Source organism: Protomyctophum parallelum (genome assembly GCF_964188405.1).
Source record: "Protomyctophum parallelum genome assembly, chromosome: 22".
NCBI classification, from domain to species: domain Eukaryota; kingdom Metazoa; phylum Chordata; class Actinopteri; order Myctophiformes; family Myctophidae; genus Protomyctophum; species Protomyctophum parallelum.
The window spans coordinates 10,824,251-10,846,715 of NC_139714.1; the positions used below are offsets into that span (position 1 = coordinate 10,824,251).

At 43.7% G+C, this 22,465-nt stretch overlaps 1 protein-coding gene across 3 annotated transcripts in view; it reads right to left on the reverse strand.

Moving 5' to 3' along the window:
* The window catches only part of LOC310853490 (plasma membrane calcium-transporting ATPase 1-like), an 89,835-nt gene that overhangs the window by 45,609 nt on the left and 21,761 nt on the right, over positions 1–22,465 (reverse strand). For all 3 annotated transcript variants that reach the window (XM_083757848.1, XM_083757847.1, XM_083757849.1), the window contains exons 3-5: positions 7,314–7,511; positions 4,253–4,510; positions 3,689–3,814 (exon numbers count right to left, since the gene is read on the reverse strand). In XM_083757848.1, coding sequence (XP_083613974.1) covers positions 3,689–3,814; positions 4,253–4,510; positions 7,314–7,511 — 582 coding nt within the window. The remainder of the gene's footprint in view (positions 1–3,688; positions 3,815–4,252; positions 4,511–7,313; positions 7,512–22,465) is intronic.

Genomic DNA, 22,465 nt, shown 5'->3' on the forward strand with positions numbered 1-22,465 from the left:
GTTCCTGCAGACAGGGGGAGGGGCTTAAGGTTTAATTTCGGTGGATATCAAAACATCAGCTATTTCCGATATTTAAGGGACGCCAGTAAGACGCCTTAAGGCGACGGGTGACCGAAGGGCTAATACACTGTACCAGAATAATGGCAACTCATTATGTCAGCATTATGGCAAATGCTCTCAATCTAGAGCGACATACAGTAATGAGGCATGAGGAAATAAATCAAATGCATAAAATCGGTAATCTAGGATCATAGGTAAACCAAGAAACATATTGCAGGTATGTGGGTTTTTAATTAAATGTTGAATCAATAAAAAAAATTACTTGAAAACCTTTCCGAGAAACTTTTGGAAAATGTCTAAAGTTCAATACAGCAATGCATTGACATTAAAAAGAAAATGCATGTGAATCAATAACTACACTCTTGCCATTAGCAATAATAGAGAGTTGGAGGGAAAACATTCAATCAACCAATAATTTATGGCAGAGAGGTTGGTGGCGCTCCCGTGTTTTTATACTGTAACACAGCCTTGCGCGTTCATGTATTTATAGTGCGGTTAATATGCGTTTAATTTATTTATCTATTTATCTATTCTATTCTATAATAATATATCTATAAAAGTTAATCGTTTTTAGAGTGGGCTTAGGGATCAATGTCTGTTCTTTGTCGTTCTTATGTCTGTTTATCCCATTCTGACCGGGCACCCATTTTGGTGTCAGCATCATGTTATGCTTTAGCTATTTAAAAATAGCAGATCTACAAGCTCATATCGCGACACCGAGTGGCGCGATACGAGCTTGTAGGTCTGCTATTTTTGAAAAATCGAAGAGCGACTGACATTTCTAGAATCTGATCTCAGGTCAGAATGGGTTCATCAGACCAGTGTGTGTCCGGCGGAAACTTCGTATGAATCTGATCTCAGGTCAGAATGGGTTATACAAGACCAAAAACAACAATGGAAATAAATCTATTGTTGACGTGTGATTTGAGTGAACGTATTGTACTTGTGTTTCTCCTTTTTTTAACATAGCGCTCATAACAAAAAAAAATCAATCAATCAATCAATACTGGAATTTGCCTGCTCAAAAATAAATCGGTACGGGATCTGTGCCCAACATCCCCATCGGTGTGCTGCCGTGGCAGTGACAGCTGGTTGAGGAGGTGAGAGACTGAAGGGAAGATACAGGGAGGTCAGGAGACTAGCATGTCTGCCTTAATGAGAGGATGCTGTTCTTTCCTCCCTCCATCCTTCAGGGAGGAAAGGATGAGGGGAGTGTAGGAGAGCTCAGGGAGATGATACAGCAATACTGCTGCCATGACACACACACACATGCACATGCAGACAGACGTAGGTACATAATCACACACACACACACACACACACACACACACAGTGATGTCTCCCTGTTGGAGGTGCACCAGCAGAAAGCTGGGGAGGTGAAACAAACAAAGCTCTCCTCTCCTCTCGGTCCTCAGGGAGAGGAGCAGTGGAGGAGAGGAAATCCGTTTGATCAAAGGATCAATTGGCTTTCATAAAAACAGGATTGGAGACAAAACAAGCAGGAACGCTCTGCGAACGCACGCACACACACACACACACACACACACACACACACACACACACACACACACAGAAGTTTGTATTCTATACTTGTGGGGACAACAGATTTAAAAAAAATGCAATTAAAAATAGGAGTGCAGTGCCTGGTGTCGAGTCGGTCGGACCTACGGTTGTCCAGAACCGCCACAAAAGGCCTCTGCCCGGGCTCTGGCCCTGGGAATAACATTGAGCCATCTGGAAATCGTCAAATATAAGAATTGTGGTCCAAAAATAAACAAACTGTCTCGGCGATATTGTCAGGGAGGCGTATCTGTATCGTTTATAACAGTCAGTCACTCGTATTTGATACAGTCCGTTTCTAGCGAAAATAACTAATTCTTCAGCAGTCAGTTGACTCTTCATATCCATGAGATGATTTGTTTATTTTTCACAGTTCTTATATGAGCCGGCAATCTAAGATCACCCTATGGGGATTATAATACAAATAAAACGATACACGAACCCGTGGAATAGCGCCCTCTAGCGATATTGACGTCAGACGTTGGTGCTCTATTCTATTGTACTCATGGGGACGTTTGGTCCTCACAAGTATAGTAGCTACAAGGTGAGGCAAGATAAACCTTTATTGATCCCCGTGGGAGGACAATTCAGGCGTCATAGCAACAGGGCTGGAAAGTAACGAGGTACATTTACTTAAGTACTGTACTTGCATACAATTTTGAGGCATTTGCACTTTACTTGAGTATTTCCAGTACTTTTACTTCCACTCCAGTACATCTCGGATCCAAATATTGTATTGTTGTTTACTCCACTACATTCATTTGAAAAATGTAGTTACATTGTAGATTATTATAACAAAATAATCATACATTAACCACTTCAGCCATATACTGTCTACAAGTTCACAATGTGTCACATTTTCAAAAGATTTTTATACATTTGAAAACTTGAAATGAGATATTGTGCGTAAAAAGTACCAATACTTTTGTACTTTTACTGAGTCAAACTAGTACATTTTTAATTCCGGACTTTTAATTGTAACGGTCTATATCTACATTGCAGCCATTGATACTTTTACTCAAGTAAAACATGCAAGTAGTTTTTCCACCACTGCATAGCAACAGCAGTGGCGCGGGTAATAAGAGGAAATAGTCAAGAAACAAAAATTTAAAAAACATACATTATGAAACAAAATACTGAGCCCTAGATGTCAGTGGGGCTTTGCAGGGAATAAATGAACGACCATCCATCGACAACAGTGTTAATTTTGACAGCAAAGTTTGATTTAGTGTTTTGGATAAAAAAAATTTGGGGGGTGAGCTACTCCTTTAAGCGTTTAATTAGACTGATCGGCTTGATTGATTATGTAAAAACTGCAAAAGATTTTGGAATAGATAGAATAATAGATTTTTTTTTGTAAAATAATAGTTGCAGCAGTGACAGAGAGAGAGAGAGAGAGAGAGAGAGAGAGAGAGAGAGAGAGAGAGAGAGAGAGAGAGACACAGAGAGACAGAGAGACAGAAGAAGAAGAAGAAGAAGAAGAAGAAGAAGAAGAAGAATGAATATTAATTAAGGCGTATGGTTAGAGGCCATGATGTCAGAATGCACAGCATCTGGGGAATGTTATGAGGTGGAAATTAATTATGTTAGCAACGACAACCACAACGGTTTCAATACATTTCTGAGGGAAGAAACTTCCACATTCCGACAACAACAATAGCTATGATTATGGCTCTCGCCATTACAAAATGTAATTTGACGATTAGTTGTCACGCAAATTAATTTGCGATTAACGATTCAATTGTGTTTTTGGCGTTTTGACCATCGGGAACAATCCGCATGTAAATTCAATTTCCATTTGCCTTATAGGCTTTGTAATAAAAAACTACACGGGGCAGATATGACAAATAACTTGACCAAAAAATATGGAATGTCTGCTATTTTGGGAAAATGTACTGTAGGAACATTTTTCAACATGTAAATGATTGTGACGATTAGCTATAACAACAATAAATCTATGATGATAACAATTAATCTATGATAACCGTTATAATAATAAATCTATGATAACCATGATAGTCACAAGAAAGTCTATGACAACGCCGTTAACTACTGTATGCTGACTCACCTGACAGCAGCATGGGGTCTTTCTCCTGGGTCTTCTTGACGTGGTCCGACTCCCCAGTGAGAGAGCTCTCGTCTATCTTTAAATCGTTCCCTTGGATGAGGACGCCGTCGGTGGGTAGGAGGTCACCTGAAGAAAAAAAAGCACGCACGCAAATAAATACACCACATGACTGTCATTTCTTTTGGATATCCTGTACAGAGAAAACCAGCCATGTCATCTTGATCTCCTGACGCTGCAAGTTTTAACCACTTACGTACTAGACTAGACTTGGGACTTTTTTTCCCCCACTCTGCACCAAATCTCTTGACCAAAAATAGTTGAGCTACAAGCTCAGAACGTGTTGTATTTTGCGACTTGTGAGCTTGTAGATCTGCTATTTTTGGCTAATGTTAGTTCCCCTTGGATGCTGGAGTTCGAGTGGTTCCCAGCGCGTCACTTTTATTTTTGAGCATTTTTCTAAAGTGCGAGTACTACCGGTACTCATTTGGAAGAGTTCGTTAGAGTCGGCCCAAAGTCAAGTGGTTACTGTTACGGAGAGCACGTTTCACCGACGACGTCTCTCACCATATTTAACTTGTGCAATGTCGCCGACCACGATCTCGGCGACGGGGATCTGGATGACCTGTCCGGCGCGCACCACGGTGAACTTCTGCTCCTGCTCGATGCGGTTCTGGAGGCCGCGGAACTGCTTCTCCTTGCTCCAGTCGTTGAAGGCGGTCACCAGCACCACGCACACCACCGAAAGGAGGATGGCCGCTCCCTCGATCCAGCCCGTGTCCGACTCGTCCTCGTCCTCCACGCCGCCCGCCGCCTTTCCACAGTCTGGAGAGAAAAGAAACATTAGAGTTATCCCATTCTGACCTGAGATCAGATTCTATAAACGTCTTCTACACATCCTGACAGTTTTCTGATAAAGCTACAGTATGTTTCTATGTCAGTCGTTCTTCGAAATTTTCAAAAATAGCAGACCTACAAGCTCGTATCGCGCCACTCGGTGGCGCGATATGAGCTTGTAGATCTGCTATTTTTAAATAGCTAAAGCATGACATGATGCCAACACCAAAAGGGGTTCCCGTTCAGAATGGGTTAATAGAAGGAAGCATCGGCGGGGGGCCATTTTCACACACGTAACGCCGGCATTTTCTTTCTTTCACCGCAGCCAAAGACCTGGAACACATCTGTGTCACCTTAGCTTCTAACCGTTTTAACCATGATTTTAAACTTTAGCTGCTGAGAAATAGCAGATCTACAAGCTCATGTAGCATATTCACTTCTTGTTTTAAATCGGTCTCCTAGCAAACCCAGAGCCATTCATACGTTGGCGAAGAGCGCAATCTAACACAATGAATGAAAAACCTGAAATGACGAATGGGGACGTCATTGGCCGTTTATGTGTTAAGAATGTTTTTTGGGGTTTTCTTTCTGCCTATATTGACAGATACAGTAGTAGTAGTATATAGTAAGAAGTAAGAACCAGCCAAGGAAATTTCGTTGAGGCTTTATAGATCCGTTTACATTCTCCGTGAATGAAACGAGTGTTGTGATTGGTAGAAAAATATAAGTCTCCGTGGGAAACACATAGGATATAGTCCCGCCCCTATAGACACTCTCGGCATTAGGTCGTGACCAGGAGGGCAGTCAGACAGATATTTAACCAGGGGGGCAGTCAGACAGATATTTAACCAGGGGGGCAGTCAGACAGATATTTAACCAGGGGGGCAGTCAGACAGATATTTTGTGAAGCCACTAAGGAAATCGTAGTTCATATAATGGCCTGTTGTGGCGCTGTCACTGGACCCAAAAAAACCCATAGCCCCATAGAGGTCCATGTATTTGGGCCCAACTTCACCTAGACTGTATTACCATAATAAACATGGTCATGAAAACTTTCTGCTTCCAGTCACCAGTTTAAAGTCTCATTTCTAATGTCATAATATTCTTTTTGGAAAATTATGGTCCCATTTATTTAAAAAATGACCATAAAGTCGCGTATGTTCTGAGGGGCGTGGCTACCGTTACAGTCTATGATCGGGATTCCCCTCCCACTCGAGTCAAAATAAAAACCAACGGAGAAGAAGGGGGGGAAGTCCCGCCTCGATGTCTGGGCCAGCCAATGGCCAGCTGGGCCCAAACGGAGCCAGCCAATGGCCAGCTGGGCCAAAACGGATCTAGAAAGATGGCGACTTACAGTGCAGGAATTACAGGCTTCATTTTACGTCCATGTTAGACCCGGGGAAAGCTTTGTCCATATTTTTTACAGTCTATGGTCGTGACCAGGCTTCTCTCCTCCGAGACGAGTTAACCCATTCTGAACGGGCACCCATTTTGGTGTCAGCATCATGCTATGCTTTAGCTATTGAAAAATAGCAGATCTACAAGCTCATATCGCGCCACTCGGTGGCGCGATATGAGCTTGTAGATCTGCTATTTTAGAAAAATCGAAGAGTGACTGACATTTCTAGAATCTGATCTCAGGTCAGAATGGGTTAAAGGCTGGGAACGACACTAAGGCAACCGCGGCGGAATTGGAGCGCGGTCTCCGCGGTGGTCGGCAGACTCTGCAGGAAAAAAGCTGCATAGGCAGATTTCTTTTTCCGCCTTTTTCTGTGCGTTTGTGTTTTCAAATGAGAAACTATTGCCCCTTTTTAAAAGATATTTGGCTACTGGGGAAAACAAATAATTAGGCATGCCACGATCTGATCTTCAGATCGCATATCGGCTCGATATCAGCAACAACAAAAAAAAACGTTGGCTGCGAAAATGAGCGATCCAAGCACTCTATTCCAGCAGTGGGCTCCAGCAGCATGCAGAGGCCATGTGATCATAACAGTGTTTGCTCGCCGCAGGCAGCTAGCCAGCACGCAGCAGCAATACACTGCATAGAGAGACTTAAATATGTGCTGGATCGGTATCGATTATCGGAATTGAAAAATGTTCTATACTAAATTGGGACTTGAAGGGGAGATTTTTCTTTCCTTTTTTCTTGAAGGGGCATGTTTTGCACAATAACAGTCTTTTCATTATGTCTGCCCACGATCTCTGTGATTCATACAGTACGTTTGTTTACCTCAGTCACTGATACTAAAATCTGATATTTTATTTTACATTTTTCTATGAATCTGTGACTTGACACCCATGCCGTTATGAAACGGAAATAAAAAATATTTTGAAAAGATAATAAAAATCTTGATGGCAGCATATACAGTACAGTACCTACAAATAATATCAACCCAACACACTACAGCAGTGGTTTTCAACCAGTGGTCCTTGAAGGATGATGGAGAGTTGGTAAGGGTCTGTTTGCTTTCATTTTACACTCTCAAGAGTTAAATTATTGTTAAACATCTGCATTATTTAAGTTAATTCACAAGAAGTCTACACAATTGAAACAACAAAAAAGTATGTAGAATAATTTGCCCATCATCTCTCCTATGGTACCACATCAATACAGAATTGTGGACAAAATATTCGTAAGTTTTGCGCCTGAGAGGCTAAATCTCATCAAATGGTGGTCCGTGGCTCAATAAATAAATGATGATATGGAAAGGGTTGAAAATCACTGCACTATAATAATAACAGCAGATCACATCAATGACAGAAGGCATATAACAGCTTGTTTGCTTACTTTCTCTTTCGGCATCTGGAGGTTTATAAAAAGAAAGGCCTAATGAAACTATGGCTGCCACCTCGAGGATAATCAGCGTTACGTCTTGAAGTGCTTCCCACACTAACTGGAGAAACGTTTTTGGCTTCTTTGGAGGTATTAGATTCTGCCCGAACACCGTTTTCCGCTTCTCGATGTCCGTGGGCTGCCCGCTTAGACCTGGAGGGGGAGGCAGAGAGGGACAGGACAACATGTATTCATGAGTCACGCTTTGGCATTCTTCTTAATGTGTTAACTGCAAATTATACCCTTGATGTCAGACACTTATCAAACACTTGAAGTGCTGTCGGGATTGCAGTCGTGTCCGTAGACAATTGGTCCTCAAAAAACGTGGGGGTCCGGCGACCCCCTGTGGGGTCCTTGAGAGGAGGTCTCCAGCTAAAGTAGCTAATATAGCACCACAGTGACCACTGTGGGGGGGGTTACACAAATCTCTCATCTGCGGTCCAGATTGGGGGGGGGGGGGGGGGGGGGGTCACAACGGCCAAATACATAACAATTGGGGGTCCTTCACTTTGAGAACCATTGGTGAACGGTGGGGGGGCTAAGGGGTGTGTGTGTGTGTGTGTGTGTGTGTGTGTGTGGGGAGCTGTGGAGACTGTGGACATGTCTCATAAAATGGCCTCCAACCAAAAAGGTCAGCGAGCCTGTCACCAGGCAGCTAGAACAAACAACATCCCCAAAGCTCATCAGTATTGCAGCCATGCTCGTGAGCAGGGCAACAATATAACCAGATAATATTGCCATTATCTCTGAGGAGAGGAAGTCGAGAGTCTGTTTTGTGAACTTGGTGAAATTAACTTATATGATGATATAAGAGAGGTATTTGTCAATGCAAAATAAAATAAAATAAATCACACCCCTGTGAACTGAGCAGTGCAGGCTGCTCAACAACACTGTTGGCTGGCTGCAGTGATAGTGTGAATGGCTGGCTGGCTGGCTGGCAGGCAGGCAGGCAGGCAGGCAGACAGACAGACAGACAGACAGACAGACAGACAGACAGACAGACAGACAGACAGACAGACAGACAGACAGACAGACGGGGCCAGTCATTGGCGCGGTTAGGCACCGCTCAAAACGGTCCTCTACTTCTGTGTTTCAGGTTTTTGTTCTGGCAAATGTGTATTATGGCAAACTTGGGAGAGGAGACGGAACAGTCTGTAGGATTCCGTGCTGTAATGGAATGTGTTACCCGGTATGTGAATGCAAACATGCTGTGATCGTAAAGTGGTGTCTTCTAAACCCGCAAGGTTTGGGATTTTGGGAACTTTGTGTGCTTTTCCTTGGCACGTAAAGAAAATAAATCAATCGATGTAGGGATGGCGCTCGAAACCCAAGCCCACCATTACAAACTCGATAGCAAATACATTGAGACCCGGACCCAGTATCAAACTACAAACGGGGAATTTGCGCTTTTTAAAGTGAAAGTACACACATTAACCAGTTAACCCATTCTGACCCGAGATCAGATTCATACGAGGTTTCCACTGGACACACACTGGTCTGATTAACAGTTTCTTCAATATTATATTCCAAAAGTAAAAAGGTCATTTGCCTTCTGTAGACTGTCCGTTAGAAAAGTACTGAATTTGAAGGCCCTGTTCAAATGAAATAAATGGGGATTTTATAGTAATTATTGAATTTACTATGAAAACCTGCATTACCCGTCAGTCCGTCATTCAATCCGTCACCCCACGCCTCCATATATGGTCACGCATCATGACATCTAGTGACATCCGTCAGTCAGTCTAGTCGCCCACGTCTCCATATGTGGTCACGCATCGTGACATCACGCCTCCATATATGGCCATGCATATGTCAGAGTCTCTCTCGCGCACCAGCCACGTCTTGAAGCTCTGTTGTTTCAGCACGACCTCGCCCTTTAGGGCTTCTCGCCCTCAGGCGTCTTACTGGTTACAGTACTATTCATCATTTTAGAACTCAAAGTCACTCACAACTGGCAAATAAGAAAACATACCACTTCTGTCCAGAATTTGTCGACTCACGTCAGACTCAGAACACAAAATATTAGAATATGCTCAATAGTGGGCTCTAAAAGCCTGGATCAATAAGCAGGATCGATAAGGAGCTCATAATCAATACAAAATAACGAGCTCCATCCCTACAAGCGAACACTGTAGACAGAGGCAGAACATTGCTGACCTAATAGGATAATAATAATAATAATAATAATAATGGCGATTTATACTTTTGTGTAAAACATAAGCGATGACAACGGGCTCTTAGACCTAGAGCCTCCGGAACAGGGATTCATGTGGTTAGGGAGTATATGTGCCGATAAAGGTTTTGAGATGAAAGGTCATTATCACAGGAAAAGGCGGCCAATCACATGGAGACGCAGCGTCACATTTAGACTCCATTATACCATCATTCACACATTCCTGCCTGCCTGGGGACACGCTCATCCATGTGGACAGAGAGAGAGAGAGAGAGAGAGAGAGAGAGAGAGAGAGAAAGTGACAGAGAGGAGAGGAGAGAGAGAGACAAAGAGGGAGAGAGAGAGAGACATAGAGAGCACATTCCGCAATGGCTCCATTCAAATGCCTCTGCAGTGCATTCAAGGCAGTACATTCAAACGTGCCTTCACACATTTGACGATGCGCAACAAGCTTTTCATTCCTATTCATGCCAATGGACCACGTGTGTGTGTGTGTGTGTGTGTGTGTGTGTGTGTGTGAGAGAGAGAGAGAGCTGTGCAGAGGCAAGCGGCCAGAAACAGGGGCCAGGGGAGAAGAGTGCACATGTAAAACTGCTGCGGACAGGTGCACGCACACATATGTGTGTGTGTGTGTGGGGGGGGGGGGGGCTTTAGACAAAGACTAATGAAGATTGGAACTACTGGAGATCAGAGATTGTACTCGATGGCAGGTGGCAGCTGTGTCTTTACTAAATCATACAACATGGTGTCCCAATTTTGGGCAATGGATTCTAGGTGAAAATGTATTATAAAAACATCTGCATTAATTAATTTACAAGAAGTCTACACAATTAGAGAACGTAAAATAATTGTTATTTTGATCGTTATCCTGTAATGGTAACACATCAATACAACATGGAATTGTGGACAAAATCGTATCCAACGACATCCAACATATTCTTTAGTTTTGGGTCTGGGCTAAATCTCATCAAATGGTGGTCCGTGGCTGCGTGGCCTCGATATGAAAAAGGTTGAAAACCGATGCCCTAGTTGATCATACCACAGCGTCACCCAAAAGTAGCAAAAGTAGCAGTTCCACAAGCTTGTAGATCTGCTACTAGTGGTATCTTTGAATTTGAATCCTGAAAAGTAACAGTTTGAGGTTTCCAGACAGTGTGCTGCTGCACATTTCTTCTTTTTTTTTTTTAAGCGTGGCTATTCTCTCCTAGCTGACACTCAAGTCTGAATTTTCATTTCGTTTCACTTAATTATTCAGACTGAAAGCCCTCCCCACGGCAGCGGTTTCTGGAATGGGCAGTCTTCGTCGATTGGTTCATACCAACAGATCAGAATAGTAGGAAAGCAGATGACGTTGTGGTAAATCATGTGGCTATGGCCAACGTGGTTGCTAACCAAACTAACAGCCAACGAGCGCTACTAGCATGTAAACTGTAAAGTAACTATTTATCAGTTGCCAGTTTCCCACTTGTAAAAGAGACACAGTCCCAATGTGTTTTTACTGGTTAAATAAATACAAAACATTATAGGTCGATTTAATAGCCAGATTGATACGGTCGCGACTCGCCGCCGCAGTGGGGGCAGCCATGTTTGTTGTTTGACGCTGTCGAGTGACGGGTCTGATGGCCAATCAGCTGCTGCGATCAGATTTTCGATCGAGACCGATGCCAGACCTGAATCGCCAGGACATATTTTTTTGAAGGGTAGCGATTCAGGGCTGGAAGCCAGGCAAATTTCTCTCCTACGCACCTGTACTGTAATTAAGTATGAAAAATGAAGTATGTTTGTAGATAGTCTATATTATTTCAAATAAATAGGCCTAAGGTCCCTGCAGACTGCTGCATTTTTCAGATTTTTTGCGGCACCAGTCTGCAAGGACCTTTAAGTGGTTAATTGGGAAATGGGACCTTGAAGACCAAAGAATGGCTGAAAGGAGACACACAGGGGCAATGACGAAGGTAGCATCACATGTGGGTAATCTGTGTACGCGTGTGGAGGTCATGTGAGAGCAGAGACAGAGAGAGACAGAGAGAGAGAGAGAGAGAGAGAGAAAGAGAGAGAGAAGAGATGTGTCCCGCTCTCACCTGCTGGGAAAAGAGCATTATCTCCCCCGGCCCCGTCCCTCCCTCCCTACCCCTTGTCTCTGTGCTGAGAGAATCTGTCAAGCGACCTCCGCCGGTGGCCGAGGTCACGGAAACCAATTGGCAATTACAGCGATATGGGAGAGCACGTCAACGCTGAGGAAAAGACCGTTACCACGGATGTGGGAGATATGCTGATTGACAAGACAAAGTTCTACACTCTTCTTAACACAAGACCCGAGGCCGATTCTAAAAAAAAATTCTTCTAAATCCTAACATCCTAAAAAATGATGTTATTATCAGTGGTGCTCAAACGTTTGTCAAGGACTCGCTGAATTATATGCATTTGGCCACCGACCCCCACATCTCATAATATTTACTTTCAGGGACCCCCAGAAGAAAACTGTGGCCCCGTCGGGCACTGGCCTACTTGGGAACGATCCAAGTTGGGAACAATGATTATCGGGAATGCATACCCTACCCTAGTATACTGTACAATACCCATCATAATGTGTTGTATTCAAAGATTTGCAGCGGCACAAATTTACACATTTTTAAAATTAGCAGATCTACAAGCTATGAGTATATCTGCTACTTTTGAATAGCCATAGTATGAAATAGTGGTTAAAACGAGTGGTTAAAACGCTATATTAACTACTTTTGACACCCGACTTTGAGATCGATAGATACAGTTATAGAGTATAGCTAAAGTGACACATATGCTTTTCCCGGATTCAATGGGTTAAACCAGGGGTTTTCAACTGAGTATGAACCAGGGACCACCACCCTGACTGAGAATCAACCTGGGGACCACCACCCTGACTGAGAATCAACCTGGGGACCACCACACTGACTGAGAATCAACCTGGGGACCACCACCCTGACTGAGAATCAACCTGGGGACGACCACCCTGACTGAGAATCAACCTGGGGACCACCACCCTGACTGAGAATCAACCTGGGGACCACCACCCTGACTGAGAATCAACCTGGGGACCACCACCCTGACTGAGAATCAACCTGGGGACCACCACCCTGACTGAGAATCAACCTGGGGACCACCACCCTGACTGAGAATCAACCTGGGGACCACCACCCTGACTGAGAATCAACCTGGGGACCATTGTTGTGTTGGGAGGGGGGATATGGTCGTGGTGTGGGGGAAAGAAATTAACCTTCCATATTAAACTCATGTTGCTGTTCATTGTAACTTATTCTATGAGTAAGCAGACACTTACGATTCATTATGGGCACATTTCCTTTTAATAGTGACTCAACTAGGTAATCCAGTACGGTTTCCCTTGAGATTCTATCATTCTAACTCACTTTTCTGTGGAAGTTCTTGACATCCGACTTCCCAGTAACTGACAACATCGACGCGTCATCATTTGTCACCAGATAATTTACTGCATTGTTTCTCAACTTGTGGTCAATACGATAAATTCAAATATGAATCTTCACTTTCCTACATTACTAAATGCATGGTCAGGGACCACATGCAACACCTTCACGGACCACCAGTGGTCCACGGACCACCTGTTGAAAACCCATGGGTTAAACTACACGGTGCCAATGTATTTGTCGAAACAGGCAGCGCTTTATCACATTCCTCACCGACGATGTTTTGGAAGAGTGGAACACACAATGCTGGCAGAAACCGTCAGATTATAAATGCATAAATAAATGCATTTCCGGTACAGGGCAGGGAGGGGGGGGGGGGGGGGGGGACATACAAGTGGTTAGAGAAAAAAAAAACATGATATTGAAACAGTGGTTATTGTGGAAGATACAAGTGTAAGATTACATTAAAAGTAAACGTTCACAGTATGACATAAAAATAACTACTGGCTTCTGTGATTCCCCTAGTGAGCTTTAAAAGGATAATGTGAAATATGTATGAGAAAAATACTAGAGCAGTGGATCTCAAACTTTTCAGGTCGAGACCCAAACGAAAGTGAAAATATCAGATCTACAAGCGCACAACGTGTAGATCAGCTATTTTCATGACTTCTTAATTCTTTTTTTTTTAATTCATGGAATTTCTTAGATTTGTTTGTTTTAAAATGTATACAATTATCCAAAAAAATATATATATATATTATTTTTCTTTTTAAACTTTTGAAATATGCAGTCACTCAATGTTAATAGTATTTGTAGTCTGTGTGTTAAGGTTTGACTGGATTGCTGAATTCCTACAATCAGTCCATAATGCTTTGGTGCACTTCCCCTAGCTCCTTGTAGAGAGGGGGGAGGCCGCGTGGAGGTGTAACTTGCAGTCCAGGAAGGAAGTGAGACCACATTTTCATGACACATTTTGGTCATGAACATGGTGCCATGTCTAAACTATCTAAACACATATTAGGCCTGGTCCGTTTCCTGGGCTCCCTTCCTGTGGGTAGGTAGCGAGTGGGTGAATACCTGTGGTTAGGTAGATAGTTGGTGAATACCTGTGGTTAGGTAGATAGTTGGTGAATACCTGTAGGTGGATAGGTAGTGAATACCTGTGGTTAGGTAGATAGTGGGTGAATACCTGTAGGTGGATAGGTAGTGAATACCTGTGGTTAGGTAGATAGTGGGTGAATACCTGTAGGTGGATAGGTAGTGAATACCTGTGGTTAGGTAGATAGTGGGTGAATACCTGTAGGTGGATAGGTAGTGAATACCTGTGGGTAGGTAGCGAGTGGGTGAATACCTGTGGGTAGGTAGCTAGTGTGGGTAGGTAGCTAGTGGGTAGGTAGCTAGTGGGTGAATACCTGTGGGTAGGTAGCTAGTGTGGGTAGGTAGCTAGTGGGTGAATACCTGTGGGTAGGTAGCTAGTGTGGGTAGGTAGCTAGTGGGTAGGTAGCTAGTGGGTGAATACCTGTGGGTAGGTAGCTAGTGTGGGTAGGTAGCTAGTGGGTGAATACCTGTGGGTAGGTAGCTAGTGTGGGTAGGTAGCTAGTGTGGGTAGGTAGCTAGTGGGTAGGTAGCTAGTGGGTGAATACCTGTGGGTAGGTAGCTAGTGTGGGTAGGTAGATAGTGGGTAGGTAGCTAGTGGGTGGATACCTGTGGGTAGGTAGATAGTGGGTGAATACCTGTGGGTAGGTAGATAGTGGGTAGGTAGCTAGTGGGTGAATACCTGTAGGTAGGTAGCTAGTGGGTGAATACCTGTGGGTAGGTAGATAGTGGGTAGGTAGCTAGTGGGTGAATACCTGTGGGTAGGTAGCTAGTGGGTGAATACCTGTGCTACCTACCCACTGGTAGGTAGCTAGTGGGTGAATACCTGTAGGTGGATAGGTAGTGAGTGGGTGAATACCTGTGGGTAGGTAGATAGTGAGTGGGTGAATACCTGTGGGTAGGTAGATAGTGGGTGAATACCTGTGGGTAGGTAGCTAGTGGGTGAATACCTGTGGGTAGGTACAGTAGCTAGAGGGTGAATACCTGTAGGTGGATAGGTAGTGAGTGGGTGAATACCTGTGGGTAGGTAGATAGTGAGTGGGTGAATACCTGTGGGTAGGTAGCTAGTGGGTGAATACCTGTGGGTAGGTACAGTAGCTAGAGGGTGAATACCTGTAGGTGGATAGGTAGTGAGTGGGTGAATACCTGTGGGTAGGTAGATAGTGAGTGGGTGAATACCTGTGGGTAGGTAGATAGTGAGTGGGTGAATACCTGTGGGTAGGTAGCTAGTGGGTGAATACCTGTGGGTAGGTACAGTAGCTAGAGGGTGAATACCTGTAGGTGGATAGGTAGTGAATACCTGTGGGTAGGTAGCTAGTGGGTGAATACCTGTGGGTAGGTAGCTAGTGGGTGAATACCTGTGGGTAGGTAGCTAGTCATGGGTGAATAGTGGGTGGGTAGGCCAGTGGGTGAATACGGACGTTTGAGGAATGTGGCTTTGTGATCAAGAGGTGTGCCTCAACCTGTTTCACGTGACGTAACGTTATTGTAGAATCTAGAATGTTGTGGGAGTCGGTCCTTGGATATTATATGTCGTTGGATATATTAGGTTCCTGGACAACTAGCCTGCTTCCTTCCGTTGGGGCTCACAACGCGAGGCGTTGTGAGCTTGTAGATTGGCTATATTCTGCAAAGAGGTTTGGTGTAGTGGGGTGAAAACAAAGCAGACCAAGTACACGGTTTCTAAGTATTGAGGGTTTAACTGGTTAACTGAAAATGCACCGTGAATCCAACACAATCTCTGAAGATAATATGAAAGTATTGAAAATCAATGAATGGGTTTAATTTTATAGAATAGTGGTCTCCACATTCCACACTGACACTCCAGCTTCAGTAGTTTAGTTAATTTCACATTTTCACACATTTTCAGTTGGGATACCAATTTCATCCAATCGAGGAAGAGAACCTAGCAGAGATAATTGATCAGCTTCAATTCTATCCAGTAGACCAGTGCAAATTGTATGTGCTCACTGCTCATTTAATTATGTCATGTCTTACAGCTTCACTTGTTTATTGTGCATCCTGTATGAGTTCTCTCTCCCGAAATGCAAAAAACGGGCTGGAGAGACCCCCGTTACCGAACAAACACTCTGGTTCATCAGATCGGCTATTTTAGCACGCAACCAAGTGTAAAATCAATCATTGCGACACCATCGAGGACTGCCAAAATACATTTTGGGGCGACAAAACCAACTGTAGATTTAACAGATCTACACACAGTTAGCTATAAACTTATGATATTTAGGTAACTAAAACTAAAAAACTAAATTAAATTGTATTTTAAAAGACTGACTAAAAGTATATCAGTCAACAATGTGTGGTGTATTTACCTTGGATGGAAGCAACAGGTCGTGATGTCTCCCCACTATTTCTGACCATTCTTAGACCAGCAGGCTTTCTCAGCTGTGTACTACAGTACATTGCTTTGCTTTCCTGTCCTTGAAGATCAGTTTACCTGTCGTCACCCATTCCCTTTGTGCAACGGATACATTGCAGCTACAGTCACAAGTCACCGTGGGTACCTACTGTACCAATCAAGCACCACAAAAAATATGGTGTGCAAAGTGAATGGTGCAGAATGTGCGCGTGTGCGTGCGCGTGCGTGACGTGTTGCAGTGGTCAATGGGTGAGTGCTTAGTGTGAATGGTCCGGCATCTACAGGGGTCAATAGGTCAAAAGAGCTAAACAGACAGACATAGGCATAGTCAGACAGACGGACACAGGGACACACAGTCCTTTAACTGATATACTGCCACCTGCTGGACGCAGAACCAACCGCAGACACGGACGGGTCCCTCTACTGTACTGTACTTTCACTGCACTGTCACACCGAAATCATCATATATACAGTTAATATGTGTGTGTGTGTTAGGCTGCGCAACAGTGACAATTGGTGGTGAAAACCAACCAACCGCTATTTTCGTGCTCGGCCAGCCAGGGACAGAGCCAGCCAAGGACACAGCCAGGGACACACACAGCTGTCTATAGGAGTGGTTGCACCACTCAAAAAGTGCCCCTTGGGTCACAGGTCTCTACCAGGATAATTTTTGGAAAAAGTGGCATTTCTTCCTCAGTCTATTGGGAATAATGCGTGCATTTTCACCGCAATCGTACGTTGTGTTCATGTTCAAGCATTTTGTTCAAAACGGGCCACTAAAAACGACTCAAAACCGGGATTTTGACCACTTGAGGGCGCACTTGAGTAATCTTTGTTTTTTTCCATAGCAGTGTAAAGACCATAATTTGGACAACAGAGTGACAGCTTGAGATTTCACACATTTGTTTATTTTTCAATGCTCACACAAATGGAAACAAGCCATAATGTTGTTCTTGCCTTCTTGGGCTCAATTCTTAAAGCATTGTATTTGTATTAAACTGTACTTTTTCTTACAATACAAACTGTATCGTGATCTGCACGCATCTGCGTGTCTAATACCAGGCCAGCTATATGGGGTCCGCTGAGCCTGAGTCCAAAACATATTGTCCAGATGTGAGCAACTATACCTACTGTTACTGTATAAAGCCACTGGCCGCTTGACTTTTCGCTGACGAGAAAACCCTCTCAGTCCCTGTCACTGGGTAAACAAAACACAGGTAGCAGCACATGGCTAGCTTGTTACCCGTGCCAGGGAGGAGGAGGAGGCGGCGGCGGCTGTTACTTTCTCCAGGCCAATAATGGATTTAATAATTCCAAGTAGGTCTCTCCATGCATTGCTACGGTCGACATGCTGTGAGTTCAATTGGAGTGGGACAAGCTGGAGTTTGAAATACATTGTTTTCAACGAGGGCGGCACATATGGGCGATATGCCAATTTATAAAAGTAATGTGGGAACAGCTCACTGCGGGTCGCACAAAAGCCAGACTCACAAGCTCTCAAGGGGTCGCGTCCTGCCTGTTTTGCAGCCCCGTTCGCTATGCGTTGAGAGCTTATAGATCAGTCTGTTTTTGCAGCGCCGGTGTCAGGGTAACCTGGTGGCGCTATAAAGAGCATGTGAAAAATGCAGGTCAAAGGTTTTTCCTTGGCCTCTAGTGAGTGTGCATACAAAGTTTTACACAGAACGATGCAGGTAAAAACATGAATGGGCCAGTTATAGCGCCACCAAGAGGCTTCCTCTGCCTAGTCCGAATTTGCATGCAAAATTTCCCTCAAATTGCACTCTGCGTTCATGATTTGAGGCATTTTGTTCAATTGACCAATCCTGCAAACTTTGGAAGGCAATAATAGCCAATGGGGATTGAATATGGGGAAGCGGACCGGTCCGTTTCGATTTGTACATCGATTTGCATGATGTATTGATAAAATGTGTACAGGTAATGTAGAGAAATGTGTTTTGCAAAAGTCGGCCTCATGGTGGCGCTATTAAAGGCTGCTGCTGAAAAATTGGGGCAGAGGTTCGTCGTTGGCATCCAGGGAGTGTGTGTGCACGGTTTGGCATCGGCTGGGCCAGTGGTGCCAGAGATTAGCTGTACACGGACGGACGGACACAAAACAGAGTGCAAAACATACTCCCCCATGGAGACAATTAATGGAGCTATTATTGAAGATATCATATATTATCGTAAAGGTACAATTTTCTAAAAGAAAATCAAAAATACACCATCTACAAGCTCATAGTTTGTGTCTATAGTACTTGGGTCTTACATGGTGCCCTCCGCTTTCCATCCACACACAAACCTAACCCAGAATAGTTTTTTGGTTAGAACAACGCTGGGTTAAATCACTAGCCAGTGGTTCTCAAACTTTTTCCATGTCAAAGACCCCCAAATTGATATTTATTTGCCTGCGGACCCCCAAAATGTTTTGTGCCAGGGACCCCCCAGAAGAGAAGATGTATTTCCAAACATTTCCAATATAATAACAAATAATTACTTTTTGAATAAAACATATCCGTCAAGAGAACGGTAATTGGTGGCCGACTCTCTGAAATTGGATTGGCATCAGACGCAGAAACCAAAGAACGGGGCATCGGTCAGGGCTCTAGCCCATCCTCTCGTTTGTCCTTCCAACGACGGCAACAACGGCACAGTCGATCGTCTCTCTGTCACTTTGCTTCTATCGCACTAATCCAACGGGAAAATAAGGTGGAACATTTTTAAGGGGGGTATTAGCTGTCAGCGTCTTTTCATTAGAGGCATGGAGAGGATGAAAGCACATGGTGAGAGACATCCGGGGGAGCAGAGAGAGAGAGAGAGAGAGAGAGAGAGAGAGAAAAGGCAGGAAAAAAGAAGCCTTGGTCTGGTTTGATGGCACTGTGTGCCGGCGATGAGTCACCATCGGCGGTACACGACGCACTGCCACCCCCGCAATAAAAAAAGTTTTTTTTTTTTAATACTGGACTTTAATGCCACTTATGCATGGGCTTAGCGTTGGCGAGAGAGAGAGAGAGAGAGAGAGAGAGAGAGAAAAAAAAAGCGTTCTGCTTTTTCGTGAGGAGGCATTTCCAATTTGCTACGTGTTATTTCACGGTGAAGAGTGACGGGGTGGGGGGGGGGGGGGGGGGGGGGAATGACAGAGAAGAAAATGCGAGATGACAGGCCGGTCGGAGAGCGTGAATCATAAATGGAGGGCAGTGACACAGCCAGGACGCTATAGCCCGTTAAGATCCGCTGAGGACCCCATTCTACAAATCCTATCCTATAGAGAAAAATAACCTATGTTTCTATATCAGTGGTGCTCAAACATTTTCGTGTCAAGAACCCCTAGAATGATATGTTCACTAAAAAGCTGGAGAGACGTAGATCTGTTACTGTTAACACGCTACAGCAGTGGTTCTCAACCAGTGGTCCGGGTTCCAGGTGGTCCCCGGCTAAATTATGGAGAGTTGGTAACCAAATGGACCCTTATCAGAAGTCTAACTCTTGTGTAAAATGAAACCAAATGGACCCTTACAGTACATGTCCAATTCAAGGTTCTTTATTAATCGTCTCCCGAGGAAGAAATTTGTCTTAGACAAAGGGCCCGCATGCAAGCGTAGCCCTTATGCCCATGTCGCCGCAGTGCAGCGCCAATTGTTTACATTTTATGCTCTTAAGAGTAAAATGATTGTCTTTAACATCTGCATTACTTAAATTACAAGAAGTCTACAATTAGAGAATGTAGAGGAATTGTTATTTTGATCAACATTTGCCTGTTATCTCTGCATGCTAATGGTAACAACAGCAATACAGCATGGAATTGTGGACAAGATTTTATCCAACGATAATAACATGCTTTAGTTGTGGGTCTACAAGGCAAAATCTCATCAAATGGTGGTCCGTGGGCGTCAAATGCTGAATAAATGAATGGGCCTTGATGTGAAAAAGGTTGAAAACCACTGCATTATGTGGAAATAAAGCAAATAAAATAGAGAAGTTATCAAGTATCATTAATGTTGTCATTTTATCTGGCCCCTGGGCCCTTGCCATTTTTATCCCTGGCCTAGTGCATCGATTCTCAAAGTGGGGGACCCCCCCCCCCCCCCAGGGGTAAAAACACAAATCTTCTCTTCTGGGGCTCCCTGGCACAAAACCATTTGATATGGGGTGGAAACTGGAAAACTTGTATCTCCATTTTTTTAATCCGTATTTCTTTTGGTAAATGTAGGCCCTACTTTCACTGGTGAAAATAGTCGATCTACAAGCTCACAATGTGGCGTGGCGCGAGCTTGTAGATCAGCTATTTTCACCATTTTAAAATGGTTTTAAAATAATAAAAAAGGTAACCGTTTGGACATCCGAGGTTTCTCACCCGACTGGAACGACATGCATCTGTCAGGTTCTAGAATTGTCTTAGTATTACTTTGCTTAGTATTTTTGCCTTTCAACTAGTTCCCTTAATTAAGTTCTTTCTTTTATAGTCCGTTTTGTAAAGCGTCTTTGAGTGCCAAATGAATTGGATGTATTATAGAATAAGCTATAGCCCTCACTGCTCTCTCTACACTCAAATCATTTCAGCAGCATCGTCGAGTCCCTGTGGAGTCAAGCGGCTAATCATTAACCGTTTAAGTTGGACACTTGTCCCCGGCTGACCTGTCAGAGAGCAAGACTGTCACTTCAGCCACCAGGGCCGGGGGTCAAGGTAAGCCCTGTGTGTGTGTGTGTGTGTGTGTGTGTGTGTGTGTGTGTGTGTGTGTGTGTGTGTGTGTGTGTGTGTGTGTGTGTGCGTGTGCACGCTGGTGGACTCGCACTACCAGACATTTGCATGGATTAAAGCAAAAACTAAAACTCTCAGGACTGCAAAATGTTGGTCAGGCCCAGCAAGTCCTCAATCTGTGACTTGTTGAAACAGGATTATTACTCCAGCCACATGGATTAGGACAGTGGTTCCCAAACTTTTTCATGTCAAGGACCCCCAAATTGACACTAATTAGTAATTAGCCCGCAGACCCCCATTAGAAGATTTTTACGGCTCTAGCAGTGATTCTCAGCATGTTTAATTTCAAGGACCCCCAGTTTGACATGCATTAGTTTATCTCGGGGACCCCCAATTTATATTGTAAAATCAATGTTAATTTAACTCTGAGAGTGTACAAATAGAAGCAAATGAACCCGTTAGGGTTCGTTTCGTTACATTTGTTACAGACCCATAAGGGTCCCTCCCTCAAGGACCCCTGGGGGTCCCCGGACCCCACTTTGGGAACTACTGGGTTATGATAAGCAAGCATTACACCTGATTTGTATTTCATTGTCATGTACTGCACTGAAAATAGCAGATCTTCAAGCTCTTGTATTTTGATCTGCCATTTACAGATTACATTTTCAGATGGGGGTCCGCGGCCAACTATGCATGGTAATGGAATCAAAATGAGTGAAATCGATCGTGGCGACTGAGAACTTTAATACCATGCATTTTGAACACTGACTGATTGTGCTATGAAATGCTGTTCACCTTTCTCTTGCGTTCAAAGACACAGACAGCTCACAGACTCAACATCCTATAACTAACAGAAAATTAAAGAGAAATCCTTGACTTAAGATGACGAGCAATTTCAAAACAATCCCCACTTCCTCACAATCGATCAACAGACGAGAGAGAGGCTGTTGATTTGAAATATATTTTTCCCTGTCAGGGTCGAAGGCAATATTCTCTCTGTGTGTGAAACCAGCCATGTGACTGTGACTGTCTGAGGGCAAGAGAAATCCCCAGTGAACTGTTCTGAAAAGACAATCCATTTTACAATGAGTTTACTTAACCCATTAAGATCTGTGGCCGATTCAAAAAATGTCTTTGAAATCCTATAGGTTTTCTGAAAAACTTATATGCATATATTATATGCAACAATATTTTGTTCCAGGGAACCAGATAGCCGAAGTATAAAATATGGTTAAAAATGATTCTGATGCTCTATTCATAATTTTTGACCCCTTTTGGATGAGCCTAAAGGCCACTCCACACCAATTGACCAATAGTTTGCAACGCACCAGCACCATGCAACCATTA